General features: G+C 37.0%; 1 protein-coding gene across 5 annotated transcripts in view; it reads right to left on the bottom strand.

Moving 5' to 3' along the window:
• Nucleotides 1-21,717, bottom strand: part of DLG2 (discs large MAGUK scaffold protein 2) — a 1,327,559-nt gene that overhangs the window by 949,885 nt on the left and 355,957 nt on the right. For 4 of the 5 annotated variants that reach the window (XM_057316878.1, XM_044390952.3, XM_044390941.3 and 1 more), the window contains exon 2: nt 16,067-16,228. In XM_057316878.1, coding sequence (XP_057172861.1) covers nt 16,067-16,228 — 162 coding nt within the window. The remainder of the gene's footprint in view (nt 1-16,066; nt 16,229-21,717) is intronic. The other variant, XM_048217415.2, reaches the window with a different exon arrangement.

Here is a 21,717-nt window from a genome sequence, read left to right as displayed (position 1 = left end):
TGCAGCCTGATTTATAAGCAACTCACCCTGCCCTAGAGCAGAAAGTGAAATGTTATGAGCTAGTTATTCTTAAAATTTCAAATCCAGCAACTCTGAACCTGTCAATATCTTAATGGTACAAAGAAAAGAGGAAGACTCCAATTCAAGTGCACTTCTGTGACCTCGATGAAAAAATAAATATCCACTGTGCATTTGATGGCTGACATTTCCGTAAACAATCCAGCCACATATCGGAAACCCTCTGTGCCTGAATACTATGGCACATGCATCATCATTTTAGCAAGTTGATGCGGTAATTTGAAATCAGTTCTTTGCTAGACTGCAACTTCCATTCAGCATAAAGAAAACAATCTTTTGACAGTTAAAACCCCAATTCAGAGAGGAAGGATATTACAGCTCTTGGCTTGCATAGCTGGTAAAGGCTTATGATACTAACTAATAAACCCAGAAGATTGCCTTAGGAATGCACATCAAAAATACTGAGAGGATGGGATCAGAAGCAGAAGTTCTGCATTTAGAGCACTCTCCTGAAGCCATTGTAGGCTCCGTCCTCCTTGTCTGGGCAAACCTGTTGATCACTGCTACTGTGGACTGCCATGGAATTGGGCATGACACACTGACACACTGGATTGGGAGTCCTCCTGTTTGTTTGTTTGTTTGTTTTTCTGACACAAGAGATTTCTTCTTGAGAAGGACAAGCATGCCTATTCAGTCAGACAAAAACTGTGAGGCAGAGAAATGACAATCACAGATTCTCAGAGATGGAAGGGGGGCTTAAAATTCATCCCATTCAAAAATTCTTAACTATAGGCCTCTGGTCCTTAGGGAGTCATAGATGGGCTTTGAGTGAGCCTTATGTTCCCTGAAAGTTTATGTGCCATTTTTGTGGAAATATGTTGCTGTGTTTTCTTTTTTTAAGTTTTATTTATTTATTTGTCAGAGAGAGAGAGAGACCACAAACTAGGGGAACAGCAGGCAGAGGGGGAAGAAGTCTCCCCGCTCAGCAAGAAGACCGATGTGGGACTAGATTCCAGGACCCTGGGATAGTGACCAGAGCTGAAGGCAGATGCTTAGCTGACTGAGCCATCCAAGTGACCCAGTTGTTGCTGTTGTTGTTGTTGTTGTTGTTGTTGTTGTTGTTGTTGTGGTTTAAATGGGAAAAGGGCTCACAGCTTTCATCAATTTGTTAAAGGGGCTCATGACTTTAAAAAGGTTGAAAATTTTGTCCAATATCCTATCTCGTACCTGACTCATCTCTACACTATCTTATTTGAGGATTTTCTAGCCTCTGTTTGCATATCCTCAGTAAAAGGAAGCTCACTGCCTTATGAGGAAGCCCATCCTATTTTTGGCCAGCTCCATTTTTAAAATAAAAAAACAAATAATAACAAAAAAAAACCTCACATGGCTTCTGTCTCCTCACTGTCTACTCTAGAAGTCATGGTATCTATAAAAATTACATGGAATAGTCGCTCATTGTAAAGAGTCTGACACCAGGGACTACCATTTCCCTGAGCTGAGTCTATTCTATAAGGAAAACATCACTCATGCTTTTGATTTTCCATCTGGTGCAATTTTAATCCCCTCACCAGCATATTTGCCCCTCTCTGGAAGCACTCTGATTCATCACCATTCTCCCTGAAATATGCTTCTTGGACCCTAAGACCACACTTCGGACAGTACACAATTATCAACTCTTTGTTCTTGGTATGACAATTTCATTAGTATAGCCAAAAACTCTATTGACTTTTGTGAGATTCCCACATACTGACAACTCTGTGAACTGACTGTATGCTGAACCCCTTGAGCTCCTTTTTCCTTATCATGTGTTGCTTTTCCCTTCCTATTAGCCAAATCAAAAAGGGAATGAGGAGAGGAGAATGAAAGGGGGAAAATGGAGACTAGAGAAATAAGAAGGGAAGGTGGAGGTAGCCAGAGGAATGTGGTGCGGATGGGGGTGTTTTAAGCACAGAGAGTAAAATGCAAGCTGACAAACCACAACCTTTTAGTCTTAAAAACTGCCCTAAGTGCGTTTATTATTGTCTTCAGTATACAAATCTGGAAATTAGAGCTCAGAGAGGTTCAGTGATTTCCCAAATGGCACCTTCTGACACCCAGCCCACACTGCCTGCAGCTCTGGTAGAGCACTGTGTAGACTGGTCTTTTAGATATGGATCCTTTAAATTTTTTTTTTAATATAACTATCTCATCAGTGTTTATGCAAATACACAACATGATATCACAGTTAACTAGTGATGAAGCAGATGTTATTCTTACTCAAACTGACACACAATTTAGCTAGAGAGATTTAGGAAGAGAGAGATTTTTGTCTAATGTCAACAACCTTGATTTGGCCCTTTGAGAAAGCTGAATATTGGCATAAACAAATAAAAAGTTAGTGATAACAATTTCCAGCAACATCTAGAAATTGGAATAAGTAAACCTCTGTGACCTGTTGAGTAGAACACATCTGCTCTTTACTTTTCTTATGAAATAGAGAAATAAACAGTGGTCTGGGAATGTGAGGACTCACGTTCTTGCCTTGGCTTTAGTATTAACTAAGTGTCTGCCCTGGCAAATATCATAACATATCTGACTCCTCATTTCTTTATGTGTAGAATAAGAGTGTTCGACTATATTATCTCAAATGCCCGTGCTTACTTCTCTGATTCTGTGACCTTACTATTGAATACAGGTCATCTGGCTATTTAGGGAATGCACTGTCTGGGTCCATGCAACACAAGATCTAAATTATAACAGGGTATTATGCTGTTTGAGTAGGGGTTCCCTTTCCTAATTCATATTAAATATGTTGAATGGCCAACAGCAGCTCTACTTGAATTGTTCATAAAAGAGAAAGATAGCTTTTTTTTTAAATGCTATACGTAAGTTAATGATTTCATAATTAATTTTAAATAATTCTTAATAATTATAACATTTTAATAGTTATATTTAAGTTTATAATTTTATTAATTAAGATTATATGATTTTATATATGTATTATATATTATATATTTTATATATAATTTATTATTTTTATTAATTAAAAGGTTATCATTAAAAGCTGTAACAGAAATGTCTTACTGTTCTTCAAGAACATAAACAGCTAACAAGACAACTTATCGAATTTCTTCACATACAACATGAAGAGATAAAACCAGAAAATCTCTAGAGAACCAGCTCTGACATTTAATTTACTACAATTTTGAGCTGATTTTTATAAGTGACCCATGACTTCTATGTGTGCCCTGTGACTTAATGGTCCTTAAGGTGACCCTCCATTGGTGTTATATGTAAAGGAACTTCAATAAGAGCCTCTTGAAAGCATTGCAAATGAACTTACCTGTGACCCCAAATTGGCCACGAACTCTAACACACTCAATGTTCTGCCAATAAAGAAGAAACAAATCATCTGCTGTCACTGAGATTTTGGTGAGTCAGCTGGCCTGGGGGAATACATCCTAGGAGTGCTGCATTGGAGTTAAATCTGCTCGCTTGACATTGGCAATTCCTCTGTGAGTTGGGGAAAATCAATTCAACTTTCTCTATCATATTTTCTCATAAAACATTCTCTCTTAAATAAGCGTTATGAGGTTTCCTTTGTATATGCCTATACGGGAATTTAAAAATTGCCTTCTGGAATTCCGCTTGTACTTAATAATCTTATTAAGTAAGGTTAAAAAAGCACTTATATGGTTTATGTTCCCTAAATGATTAATGCACATCTTGATTTTCCTAATAGAATTTAAGTTCCTCATAGACAGAGGCTCTATCTCTTCTTTTATTGTCTCTAATGGTATTTAGCAAAGGTCTGGTAATACACATGGCAATCATTCAGTATATTCTGTGGCATCATGGAGTTTAAGAGAGCAGTTCTTCAAAGTAGGTGTGTAACAAACTCACCTGGAGAGGTAATAAAAATACAGAACCCTAGGCATGGTGAAGTAGGATGGGGCTGGGCTTCTGTGTGATTCTGATACATATCCAAGTTTGAGAAACTCTGGTTTAAGTAAATTAATTGGTGGTAATGGCAGCCACAACATATGCTGGACAGAGAGAATAGGAGTAATTAGTACTACAAAGTGCTCAAGTTCAGGCTCTGACATTTCTGACCAATGTATTTTCAGGGAACGGTTTAACTTCTATGGGCCCCAGGTTTTCTTCCTCGCCTCACCTCCTTTTACAATATGGGAAAGTTGGACCAGATCAGTGGATCCCTGCCCTTCTTGACCTTGATCACACTAAGAAATATATTTTACATTGTAAGCCAGTGCACACCCAAATGCACCCACACTAAACTGAAGCAAAGGTTTCTACTTGTAATGCACTCTCATATATTCTATTCTGTTCTGTTATTCTATTCTAAAATTATCAAGTAAATTGATTTCACATCTACTAATGGGTCAATTGAAGCTTGAAAATCCTGGATTTGATTGTCCCCTTCTGTTTTAAAACTATGCACTTCTCATTTGCTGACGAATGATAGACTACCATGACTGAGAGTGAAGGGTAGGATATCAGGCTAGCTGTATCATATCCCACAGCTATCAAGGACTAACTGTGTAATCTTAGAAAAGTTTTTTCTAACCTCTTTGTGCCCATTTTCCTTTGTCCACAAGTGGGAATAATAAAAAAAAAAAAACTATCTTATGAGGTGGCTGAATGGAATAACTCAATGCATACAAAGCATTTCGAATAGTGCCAACATATAATAGGAATTAAAGAAATACTGCATTTTACTACTGTTATTTCTCCTAAAATAAGTTCTAGGTAGAAAGGTTGATAAATGGAAATGAATACAAAGAAAGAAAAATTCACGAAATTAGATTTTAGACCTCAGCAGCTACCTCATACCCCCTCCCTTTGAAGGAAACTAGTATTTTTGTTGAACAAATATAAACGAGCAAATAAAGACTGTTGATACAACTAAAATCTCCCTGTTGAAGAGAACCCCAGTCTAACTTGATTTCAACAACAACAAAATTATACCATACAAAATGGTACCAGAGTGAAGCCTTAGAGTTTACAGAAGTGGAATTCGATCTATATTTAGAATTAGTGAAGTGTGATTATAAACACATTGCTAGACATAGAATAAAAACTGGTTCCATTTTCATGAGTTAATAACATTCTCCAGACTTTTAATTTGGATAATGTATGAATTCAACAAGTTTGTTAAATATCCCTATTTTATTACCCAAAGTTTACTAGGTATTAACTTGTAACTATGAAATAATTTAAAATTTTTTAAAGCAATAACTTTAAATAAACGTACCAGGAATTATATATCTAAGTCAATGATTCTCTCCAAGTAGCCACTTTGAAAGATTATAAAAATGTTCTAACATCTTCCATAACCAGTCACCAAAAAAATATATCTTTTTATGCTTCAGTACAGTCTTGTTTGAACCACCTAACACCTGGTCATGCACTCAAACTTATTTGCTACACTTCATTTTAGCTAACCAAAGTGACATTCACTTTCATATAAAAGACAATTTTGGATAATACACCCTTGTTTAGTTGATATGAAGGTACTCTGTAGTGTAAAGCCATTGCCTCGAGGTAGCAAGTGTAATGATATGAGTCCATCTTTATTGAGAGCTCAGAGTTGACTGATCTGAAATTAAGATTTGCTCTTTCATACACACACATTTTCTATTTTTAAAATATATAATAATTTCCATGTACTGAGCACCTAGTAGGTGTCAAGTGCTATGCTAAAGACTATTGGTGTATTATCTCAAACAATCCCTACAGCATATTACTATTCCATATTACTATTTACAGCAGGGGAGATGGCAATAGATTTGTTAAAGAACACACTTGGGAAGCAAGACAGGTGGAATTTGTAGGCAAGTAGGTCTGATTCTAAAGTCCATCTGCTTTCCACTGTATGTTATTACTTTTCCAAATTAGTTCGGAAAGAGTTAAAAATTCTATAGCCCAATCAATGTCAACACTTATTTATGAATGTATGTGTGAGATGTGGAATAATTTCTGTTTCTTTGCTAATAAAAAAGAATTGCAAATACTCTCATTAAGCCCCTGCAAAGGTAACCTCTGTGAGCTCTATGTATTTCCTTCCTTCCTTCCTTCCTTCCTTCCTTCCTTCCTTCCTTCCTTCCTTCTTCCTTCCTTTCTCTTTCTTTCTTCTTTCTTTCTTTTTCTTTCTTTCTTTCTTTCTTTCTTTCTTTCTTTCTTTCTTTCTTTCTTTCTTTCTTTCTTCTTCTTCCTTCTCTCTCTCTCTGTCTCTTTTAAGAGAGAGAATGAGAGCAAAAGCAAGTGGTGGGGAGGGGCAGAGGGAGAGAAAGAATCTTAAGCAGGTTCCACATCCAGCATGGAGCCCCAAGCAGGGCTCAATTTCACAACTCTAAGACCATGGCCTGAGCCAAAATCGACTGAGCCTCCCAGGCACTCCTAAGGATATTATTTCTTACCGTTACAGAAAGCCTTGGCAATAGTGAAATCTTAGTCTTGACAAGAACTTCTGTATGTAACTTAGGAATCTGCAACCACAAATAATCACTAATGACACTTATTTATGATTATTACAAGTACTCATTTTTTGAAACATTATGCCTTTAATATATATAACCTAATATTTCTTAGAGAAAATGTATTATTGCTCTTGTTATAATTAGTATACAGATGAACAAACTAGGAGATTTGGATGCCATTCCACTGACTAATCTTTCCAAAGTCATGGTGAAAACCAATTAACCCATGGTGGGCTAGTTCTAGATAGCATTTTTGAATTGTAAGATGATGTGGTAAGTCCTCTGCCTATTATTTTCTTCTTCCCTTTCTTGAACTTCTGGCTTGAATATCCATGATTATTTAAGGTAAGCTATCAGTATCCTTTCCAATTTATGATAACTGAAGAAATGTTTCATTTGCATAGAATTTCGACCAGAAGCTTTTGTGTCTGGATTCAGTATATATGTCTGTCAAGACCATATTTCACTCAGCCATTTCCTTTCACCAAGGTCTGGGCATGGAACAAAAATGCATTATTCACAAGCATGCAAATCCCTGCCAAAACCTTCTTATGTTTTTAGTAACTAAGAGCTTCTCAATATAGCCTCACAAATCTCAGGTTTTTCCCTTATGACCATATGCTTCCTGAACCATCAGCTCAGCTACTCCCACCATCTAGTGGCAAGAGACAGAAATGAGCGAATTTCACATTTTTTAAAATCATGAATTTTCTAAAATAATAAAATCAGCTTAGTTTTCTACTTAGTAGTATTACTAAAAGGACTGTGGCTAAAGAGGAAATAAATACATTTTTTTCAGTTGATGGCCAGGACCTCATGACTTTGGATTCAAATGTATTTCATAACATTTCTTTCTCTCCCTTTTTTTAAATAGTTATCAAGTAACAAGTATTTGAAAGATACCTAGTGTTTGGCCAACATGATTCTAAGCACTACAGGGGAGCTACATTTTCTTAAATGTATACAATATGATCTTCTTCTACTAGAAATGTATAACTCAGTTAAGAAACTTCAGACCATGCATTGTGGTAAATCACTCACGGCTTCATGATCTCCTCAACAGGCGCCTTTCTGTTCATGAAACCCTGGTGTGGCGGTACTGTCTCCTGTACTGCAGTCTTCAGCTCTCTCCCTTCTTCCCCTGGGCAACCCCGGCCATACTGTTTCAACTACGCTGAAGGCTCCAAGGCTCCCTTTCTAGATCAGCACGCTCTCAATTCCCAGACCTCTGTTTCAAACTGCATATGAAATCTGTCATAACCTGCATACAACAAAAATACCTCAAACTCCATTATTAACACTCAACTCATAATCTTTCCACCCCACCCTAAAATCTGCTCTTCCTTTGGCATTTTTTTTAAAGATTTTATTTACTTATTTGCTGGAGCGAGAGAGAGAGCAGAAGTAGGCAGAGTGGTAGGCAGAGGGCAGTGGGAGAAGCAGACTTCCCACTGAGCAGACAGCCTGATGTGCGATGTGCGTCTCGATCCCAGGACCCTGAGATCATGACCTGAGCTGAAGGCAGATGCTTAACTGACTGAGCCACCCAGAAACCCCTTCCTTCGGAATTCTTGATTTCATTTCATGATACCGCCTCCATGAAATTGGTCAAATTGAAAAAAAATATGAACTAGCCTCTATTTCTCTCTCTCCTCTACTTTCTATACTTATTAGGTCTCAAGGTCCAGATGATGTCTCTTCTTAAATAAGCTTTCTAGTCTATCCCTCATTCCATCCGCAATGCCTTTGCTTTAATCCCAGAGATTGTCTACCTGTGGTGTTTTACCTGATGCACTTGACTGTGATATCACTGTTCTCTTGTTTTTCTTCTACTCTGCTACGTGACATGAGTAATGCTCTAATTTGCAAATCTGACCAGGTCTCCCTCTTTTAAACTGTGTAGTCACTCCTCATTACCTACAAGGCAAAGTCCAATCTCACATAAGATCCTTCATTACCTGTTCCTACTCATCTCTTTTGCTTTATGGCATGATTTGGGCCTGGTACTTCTTCCTTCATCCTTTCATTCTCCCTCTCTCTCTCCCCTTCTCAACTATTTGTAATTTCTAGAATTCTTCCATATTGCTACAAAATTATTGTAATCCAGGACAACCACGACCTTTCTCTTACTATAGGTCCTACTTCCTTCAAGAAAACAATGACCTCCTCTATAATGCTTTCTCTGACCACATCCATCTCTAGCACTCCAAACTCAGAGAAAATTAAACCACTTATGTAGGTCTTGGGAATTGCCTGCTGTTCAATCCTTTCTTTACTGCACATAATATGACATATTTTATGTGTGCATCTCCAAATTTGTTAATCTAAGTACAGCATGTAAGCAACTTGAAGGCATGTTCTTTGTATCCTCAGGGAATAACGTAGAGCCCAGCATACAGTAGGAGGTCGAAGAGATTATATTGTGCCAATGAATGAATGAATCAATCAATCAACTGAAACGTGTAAGAGATTTGTTCATATTAAACTTAACTGCATCTCAGAAATGCCAGATGATTTTTCCCAAGTTTATCCAGCCAGAAAGTGCAGAATCAGAATTCAAACACATATTTTTGGCTCCAAAGCCCATGATATTTTACAATAACCATAACACTTTCTGTCTGGAAGTAATGAAAACATGAACTGGGATAGTAGCCCTCAAAGAGGAAGGTAAGAACCCTAAGATATTTGAAAACAAAGAAGGGATTAAGATAAAAAAAATTCCAAAACTAATTCCAAAGTTTCTAGTTTAGAATATTGGAATGATATTAGTACATCACTAGCAATAAGGATAGCTATCATTTTTTATGTATTTCTCATGTGTCAAGCTCTGAGCTAAGATCTTTGTATAGATTTCTTTCACTTAAATGTCACAGAGGCATTCAAGTGGATGTCATTACTTTATAAATATAAAAACTGATCCTAAAGAAGGTTAAGTAACTTGAGGAAGCTCAAATTAGCTAGTAAGTAGAGGAACTGGTATTTGAATCTGATTGAGTTTGATTTAAGGGCTAGAATGAATTTTTATGTTATATTTCCTATTGGTTACATTGATCTTCGTCTATGTCTCTGCTATAGTATTTTCAAAAGTGTAACTGTCCAACTAAAAAATTATTTTTTTTGGAAGAAAGGGTTCCATGACCAGACATGTTTGGGAAATACTGTGTAATAACATATCCCCATCTTAGAGGCTTATATTGCATATTACCATATTAAAAACTTGTAGAAATACCTTAAAAAGTTAGTGGATTTAAATTCCCAAATGCTTTCAGCATTCATGCCTTTATTTTCCTTATAATGGTGACAAAAATCCACCGAAGCTATTTGGGAAATACTGGTCTAATTTCATTACAGATGCCAATAAGGGAGAAAAATCAAAAATAAAACAAAATGAGAATAAGATATGGTCTGGTTACAGGAACTGGCACATTTATTAAGAGCAAGACAAATGTAATGTCCAGAGGAAAGGACAATATATAATTATGCAAAAATTATTTAGACTAATAAAACAATAAATATTTTTAAAAAGCTAACTATGCAAACTACATTTGCTATAGAATGTCAAGACTAGGGCAAGTCAGGCAAGGAGGGAGGGCTTCATGGAGGAAGAGGACTTATACTGTTGGCTAAAATATACTTCCTATAAGCAGGCTCTGGCAACTTTGGTAAGGAAACAGTGGAACAAAGTACACTTTGTTATCTTTCTTGCCTACAGTTCTATACACCAGCCTCCTCATTCATAAGCAATATCTCCTATAATCTCCCCAAACTTGCACTGTCTACAGTTTCTCCACAATTTTCCCATATATATATACAACAAATGCACGGTTGTCTAAGGGTATAGAAGGATATCCTAACCTCTCATATTCTGACTTTTAAGTAAAGCTTCTAGAACTGTTTATTCTGGCAGAAAATCACATTTATCTGATTAAAGAGGTTCACAGCAATATATGAAAAACAGCTTTAATCTTCCCTGTAAATAGTCATTGAATCTAAGATGGTTTTAACTGTAAGACACATCATTTTTTTATGTACTGTAGGAGATGGTGCCAATTTTAGTTGCGAGATGCCATTTATTTTAGGACACATTTCAGATATGTAATACAGGAGGAAATATCAGGTTTAAAGTTGATGAAATTCTGTACCAATGATGAGTAGGTTATGGAAAAGAGGACAACAGAAAGGGGAAAACAAGAAGTCTGTACCTTGATTTCTTGCTTGTTTTGATATGAATGTTACCAATCTCACAGAAGGTGATTATTTATGAATGTTCATATTTCCACTTACAAATAATTAATCCAAGTATTTTTTGAAGGACTAAGGACAGAATAATGAACAAAACCAACACAAAACTTGATTGTGAGGGTCTTCATACAATGGCGGTAATATTGATAGTAAATTTATTTTAAAAAGCCAATCTTTGTGAAAAAAGTAGAATTAGAACAACCAGCTGGATTTCTGGTCTAACAAATGTCTTGTTAACATGAAATAGCAATGAAATTTCTTCATTTATTAATTCGTGGTTGAACATGTAACTTTTACACTGCTTATTTCTGAAAATGGTAAGATAGTTTATAAAATTAAGCATATATAGAGTGAACACTTTAAAAGAATAAATAACCAAATAAAAATTATAGAGATAGATCTTTCCAGGTCCATGGAAGAAGATATATGATGGTTGTGGTTGGCTGGACGTACTTGGGATCTTCAATGACAGATGCAGCTATTGTGAGGAGTATATCTCAATGAAGAAAATTCTTCAATTGCTCAAGACAAAGTGTGTCTCTCCTACCAAGATACACATTCTTACAATGTCAAAGGATTTTTCAAAAGGAAACTAGCTCCCAAATACTAGGTTTTTTTGTTTGTTTGTTTGTTTTGTTTTGGTTTTTGTCACAGGAGCAGAGAGGAGCGGGAGTTTACCACTGGGTGAATTGAGGTATTTTAAAGATAGAACTAAAGGTAGGACTTATTTTCCTTCTATTTCCTCATAAAGCTCCCATCTATCACCACTCTTGTTGGCTCTCCCTTAGAAAACTAAATTTCTTACCCATCCCCTTATATATCTGCTTAATAATTGTTTTTAAGGATAAGGCCATAGGAGAAAGGATTTTCTTCTTTTACATACACAGACCCAATAAGTGAAAATTTGAATCTAAGCTCTCTTTAAAAATAGAGCAGTTTAGAGAAAGGTGATCTAGCACAGTAATGATAATGAATACAGGCTTTGGATCCAGAGAGACCTGAGTTGAGTTAAAAATACTTGCAATCTTATTTACTAGTTCTTGGATTGAAGGGAACTATTTGACTTTAAAAGCATGTATAATTTTGTAAAAGTAAAATGAGATAAATTAAGGAAGTGATTTTAAAGTATTTGTCATGATAGCTGGTTAATGATAATAGTAAGATCAAAAAACATTTGGTGAGTGGTTACTACGTGCCCAACGTTTTCTGAGCAGTCTACATATATTACTTTATTTAATTAGTACGCAAATCCTATGAGATAAATACTATTGTTACTTCCATTTTACTAATGAGGAACCTAAGATAGAGAGGTTTACTTGATTGAGGTCACGTAGCTACCAAATGAAAGGACCAGGATTGAAATCCAGGTATTCTAAAGTCCAGGTTCTTAAAAATAAGCCTGCCTGTCCTCTTCCCTCCTTCCCTTTCCTGCTGTTTTTCTCTTTCTCTCCCTCTCAACAGATACTCTATAAAGAATACTTTGCTAGATGTCTGGGGTCTCACAGTACCTAAGATTCCAGAATGTGAATTCCTGTCGTAGAGCATAACTAATAAATAATTAGAACTCAGGTCTTTTAACAAAGTGATAAGTATATTTAAAATCATGTTTTACTGCCCTTGGTTTCCCCATCACCTATTATGATGTACATAATAGAAGGCCAATGAATATTATAGAATTGACTTAAATTGAAAAGAAAATTCTCGTGCTTTATTATAAGCTAGTTTCTTTTGTGGAAGATTCTAGGTAGCATCTGAAGAGAAAGCATCCCCATCTTGAGGCAAAGAAAGCAAATTCTGTTGAATTCACGGCAAAATTGCATTTCTCCTTCCAACCCCATACTTCACAATGGCCAAGGCATTCTAATGAAAACAGGCTAAGCAAGCCTATCTATCAGCCAGGCAGCGCGTGTGCACCAAAGGCAGATGAATCTTAGGACCGAGGCTTCCAGTGATAAGCAGTGATGGAAGAAACGATTGTCAAACCTGCAACCGTAAGATTGCTCAGCTAATGATTCAGAGCCTGCTCCGTGTGGCATTTCAACTCTTATCCAGCAATCTCACACTCTGCTCAGGCATGCCATATGTGAATTTCTAATTAATACTAGAGAGCTGCATTGACTCCTAAGTAAGATTCAGGGGGCATTATCTGACTGTGGGTTTTCCCTCCTCACTCTTCCCTCTTGTACTGCTTGACCCAAGAGTACGAGACAGATCAAAGGAGCAAAGAAGTTGAAAATATGTCAGGTCTAATTGAGAATTTGTGCCTTCTTAGCATTTCTCTGACTCTAATAGTCTTCCTTTATGAGAAAATAACATATTAGGTTTTAATCATGGCAGGTTTTCCAAACACTTGAACTGTGATAATATAATAATCCCTTAACAACTTGATTAGGAAATGTGTCCTATTACTACAAAAATGCATGTGCTTGAGCCTGCCTGTGCTGGGCCAGCTCACACTGGCTTGTGAAGCCTCATTTGCTTCTTTTTTCCTGAATGCAGTCAGTGGCTTCAGGTTGGTAGCCTGAACTCAGCCATGATGAGAATATTTACACCATGAAACTGACAAATTCTACACAGCAGTGTGTGTGTGTGTGTGTGTGTGTGTGTCTGTGTCTGTGTGTCTGTGTGTCTGTGTGTGTCTGTGTTTCTGGAAAAACTGCGCCTGTTTATCCCTATCACAATGTTGACATAAGAAAGGTATACAGTTTGTTCATTAAGACAAGCTAAAAGCATATCTTGCTCATCAAAAACAGCACCTGTAAAGTGTCATGGGGGAAAAGTCCTGGCTCCAAAATTGCTACTTCACAGCCTAGGTGCAGAAGTCCCGGATGAACTTATTTTTCCCTTCTCTTCACAATACCTTGGGGGTCACACCATACACTGGTGATTCCAAAAAGGATGGGAAACATATTCCTACCCTGATGTTTCCTATCAGGTGTTTATTATTCATAGATGACCACTTTTAAACTAATATGGGGTGTCTTCAGAAGAAGATGTCACTACAGTAAAACCATAAAAACCAATAAATCATTTTTACAAAAAGAGAATAAGAAATAAGACAGAAGGGAGAAACACAAACAGAAAGCCTAAGCTAAGGAAAACCACCAAAATGGAAGGATAGTTAATTCTGAGATTCCTGGAAGACAAGGGATAAAGGGAAATGGGAAAGATTCCTTTATATTTGAGATCTGATCTTCAGAAAAAGCAAACTTTTCCTTTAACTCTAATAGACATTATCCAAATGAGGCAGTAAGTAGCATAACACATGGTGTAATTGCCTAAATTGTAGATATTTTGTCAACTATAATATCATGTGTATGCTTAAGACAACATAAAAAATGAAGATCTTATTACACTTTTATTGTTTTGTTTATTTTATTTGTTTGGGGGTTTTTTGGTTTTTTGTTTGTTTTGTTTTGTTTCTTTACTATAACCAGGCTAGCTTTACACTAGCCTTGATTAAACTGCTCAGCTTGCAGCCTTTGGGAGCTATGCTCTAGAGCTAATTAAAATGTGCTAGGAAAGGGAGAAAGACAAGTAGGAAGAAAAGAAGGCAGTTTCTATGAAGGTTCTTACAAAGATTTCAAGAAAGAAAGAAAGGAAAGAAAGAAAGAAAGAAAGAAAGAAAGAAAGAAAGAAAGAACAAAAAAAAAAAGAAAGAAAAAGAAAAAGAAAAAAAAGCTGAGATTTAAATACTCTAAATGAAATTCAGGATCCCACCCTTGTCCCTTCTCAATTTCTACTGGTCAGCACACAGAATCAGGACAAGCATTTGTTTGAAAACATGAGCATTTGTTTAAAGAAAGAAGGTATTCATCTGACCCCAGACTAGAATCATTGATTCCTAGAGTGAGACCAGACCTTAGAGACAATGCTGTGCACCCTACTGCTAAAGGAGTTCCTTCCACAATACCACTGCCAGGTTGTCAGCCAGGCCTGGAAGATTTCTAGGGACAGGGAACCGCTGCTTTCTGAAATAGTCTACACCTGTTTGGGATAGCTCTAACTGACAGGAGCTGTGGTCTTACAATGATCCCAAATATACATCCCTGTTAGTTATGAACAGTGGCTCTGCTTCTGCCCTCTGGGTGAAGGCATGACAGCTCTTGAGGTGTAAGAAGGGAAATCCCTTGTCCTCCAAGTCTAAACATACCCATTTCCATCAGCCATTCAATAATTTCTAAAAAGACTCTGGGAAGATCTGAACAATGAATTCCAGTGGTACAATGTTTGCGTATTTTTACATATTATAACATATTTACTGGAATTTGACAATCAACCTAATAGTTTAATTAATTGGTCATAAATGGAGCTAGTTTATTTGATAATACATTTTGAGGATGCCAGGGTATTTAAAATGTGCCAAATTTCAGAACTATATTAGAATATAATTTAGCCTTTCTTTGATGTCTTAGAAGATATAATAAGATTCCAGTAGGCACTGGGGCCATCTTTATGGTTTTATTTTTTGTTGTGATACAGCTATATGGAAGTGGTGATGAAGTGAATATTCTGGCTAACAAAATAAACTGAATTTTCTTTAGCAATAAAGAGTTATTTTAGTACGGTTATTTTTTTGTTTGTTTTGTCTTGTTTTGTTTTTCATCTGTATTCACTTCTGTTATATCATTGACTCTAGTTCCACTTTTCTTTTTTTAACTCTAATCAACATTTATGAGTTTTTATCCAAAGCACAAAATTCCATAGCATCAACAAAGAAAAAGAGTAATTTGCAACCAAAGAGCACAGAAAATCCTCTAATTGTCCTTTTTTTGTGAAAAATATCATTTATCTAGAAATTGTTTAAAAATCAAAGAAAAAAGGTAGAAAGTGTTGGAAAAGTCTGACACCAAATAGAAAGAAATATAGTATAAAATTGAGGTGTTGATGAGCCAACTCACACAGTTTTTTGATTAGTCTACATGGTAGGGTGATCATTAGGTGTTAACATGTTATACTTACTTCCTTTGTTTTATCTGGGACCAGGAATAGAGATGGAGAAGTAGCATTTGAACAAAATCTTGATGTACTCCTGGGTTTTCTAAACATGTAGTTAACTTATTTTCCCTTTCAATTTTCGTCCCTTGCTCTTTCCTTAGCCCATTCTTAGCAACTAAAAAGAGTCCCCAGACATTCAAACAATTGCAAGAACAACTTCCCTGCATCAGGAATTCCAGGTAAGCCTCCAAACCACAAAAAGACCCTTTGGCAACCATGGGCCACTGTAGTGTTTTAAAAGAGACTCATTCAGTCGGGTCAACAAACATCTCCCTTCGCATTGCAGACCAACCACTGCCGCCAGCTCTGAGAACAATCTAACTGACCTTCAGAGGAGAGATGTGAGACTGCAAGACGTATCCATGGACATTTTCTATTTGAGACAGGTTCTTTTCTGATACATGCACCAGCTCAGGTCCTCTTACTTCATGGGTTAGTCGAGGTAAGGAATGATCGTGTGGAGCATCCTCATCTTGATATCGATACTTCTAGGAGAAAAGACAAAAATAACAGAAGCATTAGTGTTTGCAAAGGGTACAGTTGAGAGCTCCATATTCCAACTTCATTGACAGGACACAGTACGTACCTATTGCTGACCAAACAGGTAACAAATACACCAAAAGAGGCTTTGCTGCAGACTCTTCTGGTGGTCACCAGAAGCAACTTCAACAGTCAACACTGAACAAACCTCAATACTGACCAACGTTGATGACTTGTTTTTACCCGATAATGTACTATCTCTGTTTTAAGCTACAGAAGGATGATAACAAATGAGACTGAGACAATTTACCTAAATAGATGAGGAAGCCCTCCTCCAAATGACCAGAGTACCTAAGTATGTGCTAAAATTTCTAAGTCAAGGATGAAGAAGGAAAAACAAAATGTATTGCACAATAAAACAAACTTCTGATACATTCCATTCAGGAAACTTAATTTTGTTTCAGAATTTGTGAAAGGCTAAAGTTCCCTTGGAAATGAAGAAAAATGTTTGCCACCACATTATTTGTGTTGACCTCAAAAGGAAAACAATCTTCTCTTCCTTTCATACCCAAAGAGAAGGGGTACTGATTTGGGTTATTCAGATTGTGGCACAAAGGATCACAATTTCCACAGATGGAGCTTCCTTCTAAAGAACTTCAAAAATCAAGGCAAAGGGTTTGCCTATATCCAGATGATTCCCTGAAGGGAAAGAAGTGGTAGTTCCTTCTCTCTTGATCCCTCTCCTCTTTATCATCTTCTTTCTACACACCTGTAACAGCAAGAGCAGCCTCTGGCAAAAATTATCTTTAAGTCTTCCACACAGACCTAAGGAAGCTGGCAGAGAGGAAAAGGATTAGGACAAGGAATAGGGATGGAGCACTGGCCTCGGCATGAAGTCAGTCTCCATCTTCAACCTTGGCCTGGGGCTCCTATCTTTCTGTCTCTTTTTACTGCTCACCCCTTTCCCTTGGGAGCTGTCCCTTTAGAGTCCCATTGTTTCAAGGCTGTCAGTCTACTCGGGAAAGAAAAAATGGGAACATTCTAGCTAATAAAAGTGTTACTTTGCCTTGCTTTGCCTTTGTTCTGTAAATGGCATGGGGGTAGTTAGGGGTACATATCCAAATATCATTGTAACACACCAACTCAGGCTTAACTGTGCTGTGTAAACCTTTTCCCAATACCTCATTATTGTTATTATCAGCAGTTATTTTTAGCACGTTGGGTTATTAACAGCATGTCCTTACAAAATCATGCTATGTTTCTTTCATTTTGAAGGTGAAAAATATGATTTCTTGGACATCAGCTCTCAATCTGACTTATAATCTGATAGTACAGAAAGAAATAGCCAGGGTTGGTAATTCAATATGTTGTCCATTCATACTCATGAGTTGATTATAATTACTTGTATTTTCCAGGGAGGCTTACTGCAATTTTCCAAGTTTATAATATTAGTTGCAAAACAAAACTTACAGCAAACAGTATCTTGACTTCAGTTTGCAAAGGACTATCATCTATTTCTTCCATTGTAATCCTTCTCACTAATGATGCTCCATTTTACTTATGAGAAAACTAATTCTCAGGTTAAGAAACTTCCCCAGGGTCATCTACTTACTGGGCATCAGAGCTGGGACCCTTCCTGTTGAGATAATTTGAATCTGAATCCTATTTCAATCATCAGCCTCTCCTCTTCTCCCATAAAGAGATGAAGCCCAAGTCTGACTGAATTGACAGCGTGGTAGAAAGCATTGCATTGAGAACATACAATAAAATGCTGCTAGAGCATTTCTGTAAACTGCGAACTACCATATTTCTGTTCTCTTAACCCTATGAATAATTTGGGAAGGTAATCTATCTCAGAAATAGGGATCGAGTTTAACATCTGTTCTTGATCAATTATGTGTTCATTGAGAGTGGAATAATGTAAAAAATGTGCCCATTTTAGTGTCTCTGGCTTTTAGCGCATTTGTCCTCCAAAGCCTCTACCCCCTTCAATTCTCTCTCAGGGAGATACTACCGTCTACACAGTCACCGGAACCAGAAAAGCAGGAGTCAGTCAGACTCCATCCTCTCTTGCACTCTCCCAACTGCCAATTTAATAATTCACTGAGTCTGCCTAATTTATATCTTAAATGGTTCTTGAATCTACTTCATCCTCCCCTCCATCACCACCACTGCCCACATTCAGGTTCAGATCAGCTCTCATCTGGGGAACCCCTGGACTGTGTAGGCTGCCACTGAGATTGCTCTTTCCCATTCATCCTCTACACTGCACTGGGTGGCCTTCTGAAATAAAAAAACCGTCGAAGTCCTTCTCTTTAAATGCATTCAGTGGCCCCCACTGCCCACAGGACAGAGCTCAAGCTTCCTTATACTATAAGCTACCCGTCAACACCACTATCTGAACAGAGCCTCCATTACTTCTGAACTCTTTTATTTCAACACTCCTACCTCAGTATTATGGAATGAATATAAACATATCATTACTTCCAAGTTTTTTTAAAAATCTTTGAAAAAAAAGTTCTGGTAAAACACACATAAAAAATTTCCATTGTAATCATGTTTAAGTGTTAAGTAATATGAAGTATATTCATATTAATGTGTAATAAATCTCCAGAACTTTTTCATCTTGCAAATCTGAAACTTTATAGCCATTAATAGCAATACCCAGTTTTCCCATCCCGCAGCCCCTGGCAACCACCATTCTATCCATTCTAGTTTCTATTTCTATCAATTTTACTACTGTAGATACCCTGTATCAGTAAAATCATACAGTATTTATCTTTTTATTACTGGCTTATCTCATTTCACACAATGTCCTCAAGGTTCATCCATGCTATAGCAGTGACAGGATTTCTTTCCTTTTTTAAGGCTGAATAATATTCCACTTTTTGTTTATTCATTCATCTGTAGATGGGCAGTTTTGTTGCTTCCACCTCTTGGCTATTGTGAATAATGCTTTTCTGAACACAGGTACACAAGTATCTCTTTGCAACCCTGCTTTCAATTCTTTGGCATAGATACCCAGAAGTGGAATTGCTGGATTATGTGGTAATTACATTTTGGGGTTTCTTTGAGGAATTTATTAAACTTTTTAACAGTTCACATGTGTAAAACCATATTCATGTTTCTCATAACAGCTAGGAGATGCTTGTGTTCAGATAAAGCTCCAGAAACATCAAAAGCAAAATTTTGCCAAGTTAAAATGATTATTGTGGCCCTCAAGGATTCCTGCAGCAAGATTCAGCTGGTTTAGAGAAAGATTCCATTAAAATACACATTTTACTAAACTATTTGGATAAATAACCATCAAGACACAGATAATAGACTTAGATGAACTTACGTGGTGTCACAAATAAATTAATTATTTTCATAAATTCAAGACACATTTTTAAGACTGATACAGCCTTAAATTAGGCTATAAGACCAAGCCTTATGTTCAATTAATATTTGATTAGTTAAGAACTGTTAATTTTAACATTCATTGATCCTTTCAGCCTCAACTTTGACATTATCTTTTCTGGGACTCTTTTGTGAACTACAAGTCTGAAATTTTGTGGGTGTTCCCATAGTTTCCCGCACTCTGCCAATCACAATTTTTATCATGCTATGTGACTGTGTACGTGTGTGTGTGTGTGTGTGTGTGTGTGTGTGTGTGTACATTGAACTATAAGATTCTGTGAGTACTGGGACAGTTGAGTCTTGTTTATCTTCTTATCTTCAGTCCTTAGCCAAGTGCCTGGTACATATACTTAATAAGTATTTGTTGAATAAAGTTATGAAGGACAAACAAATGGATGAAGTGGGTATCAGTTACTTAAGCTACAAAGTTATTTTGGCTGGAGGATGTAAACTCTTTCATTGCAAAACATTATGAAGTCAGGTTTAAGTAAAAAAAAAAGACAACTGCATCATTTGCTTGACACAATCTTAAAGGACATCAGATTCTTAAGTATTCTCTATCTCTCTTCTCATCATTCCTTTCAGTAAGATTTGCTAAGAATATAAACTGAATAAGAGACAGTTCTTGACCTTGAGAAAACCATGAATTATTAAATGAGTTCCATACATGTGCAGCTAAGCCACAATACATAGTCCTAACAAGTATAAACTGAGTTCTGTGTGAACAGAAATAGGTCATCCCTAACTCTATCTAAGCCTTCCCAGTTTGCAACAGGATCTACAACGATAACAGAAAGAAATAAGAGCTATTCTAAGCAAAGGCACCAACATGTATAAAGGAACTAAGTGATAAGAAAGGATGATGTTTTGAGGGAACAGTGAAATCTTGAAATTGGACGGTAGCATATGCTTTGCAAGCCTCCCCCCAAATTCATGGAAATCCCTTTTACACATTCAAGGCCCATATCTGCCTACTTCTCAGAATGATCACTCTTGGGTGACTGAAGTGCCCTTACTTAGATGTGCCTGGGAATTATAGTGGAATCCCCAACTTCTACACCTCAGAGTGAAACAAACCTGTGGTGTCAAATACACTCCAAAGCACCTAATGGGATTGGGGCTGGAGCCTGATTGCACCTGGACCTACATTCTTGCAGAACTTCTTGATGCTTCTCTCACTCCCTGAATGACTTCTTTTTGGAGCTGCCTTCCATAAATCATGCACACGCCAATCCCCATTTTACATCTGGTAAGCCTGATGTAAGATTTGGACAGAACTTGGGATATGAGGTAAAGGGTGCAAGACACGAGGCTGAAAGGCAGACTGCTAACGACTGCAGATAATAGGGAACAACCTAAGAGTCCTAAATGATGTTCTTTCTAGTGTTAGCATCATATTCCCCCTCTTTTTAAAGGGGAATTTCTTTCAGTGTTCTGCAAGAGATGACTAAGCAAGGGATAACAAGAACTGGTGGTGAGAAGTGCCACATTTAGCTCAAAAGCAAGCCTCAAAAGGAATCACCCTGATAGGGCATAGAATCTGCTTGGATTCAACTTTGGCCAGACCATAAATCATATTTTTGCTTTGTACTAGCTAAAACAAATGTTAAAAGAAATGCTAATATTAAGAGAAATACAGATCCTAACACTAATGCCAATATTAAAGTCAATAGTAATGGTAGTTACAGCTAACGTGCCAGTAGCTATGTTAACTTAATATTTTTTAAATCGATACCTTTTATTTTATTTATTAATCTGTGTGTGTGTGAGAGAGAGAGAGAGAGAGAGAGAGAGAGTGAGCTAAAGGGAGGAGAGAGAACCTGAAGCAGACTCCGTGCGGAGCGCAGAGCCCCATACGGGGCCCAATCCCACAACCATGAGATCATGATCTGAGCCAAAACCAAGAGTTAGCCGCTCAACCGACTGAACCACCCCGGTGTCCCCTGTGCTAACTTCTTTATATACATCTTCACACCTGAGGGATAGGTATTCTTATTCTCCTCATCTGAGGCTTGAATAGTTGGGCATTTTTTCTAAGATTACGTACCTGATGAGTGGCAAACTAGGATTCAAACACATGTTTGAATCTGGAGCTAGA

Source organism: Ursus arctos, unplaced genomic scaffold (genome assembly GCF_023065955.2).
Source record: "Ursus arctos isolate Adak ecotype North America unplaced genomic scaffold, UrsArc2.0 scaffold_22, whole genome shotgun sequence".
Classification (NCBI taxonomy): domain Eukaryota; kingdom Metazoa; phylum Chordata; class Mammalia; order Carnivora; family Ursidae; genus Ursus; species Ursus arctos.
Note: the sequence above shows the minus strand (reverse complement) of the source record. Positions and strands in the feature narration are given on the sequence as shown.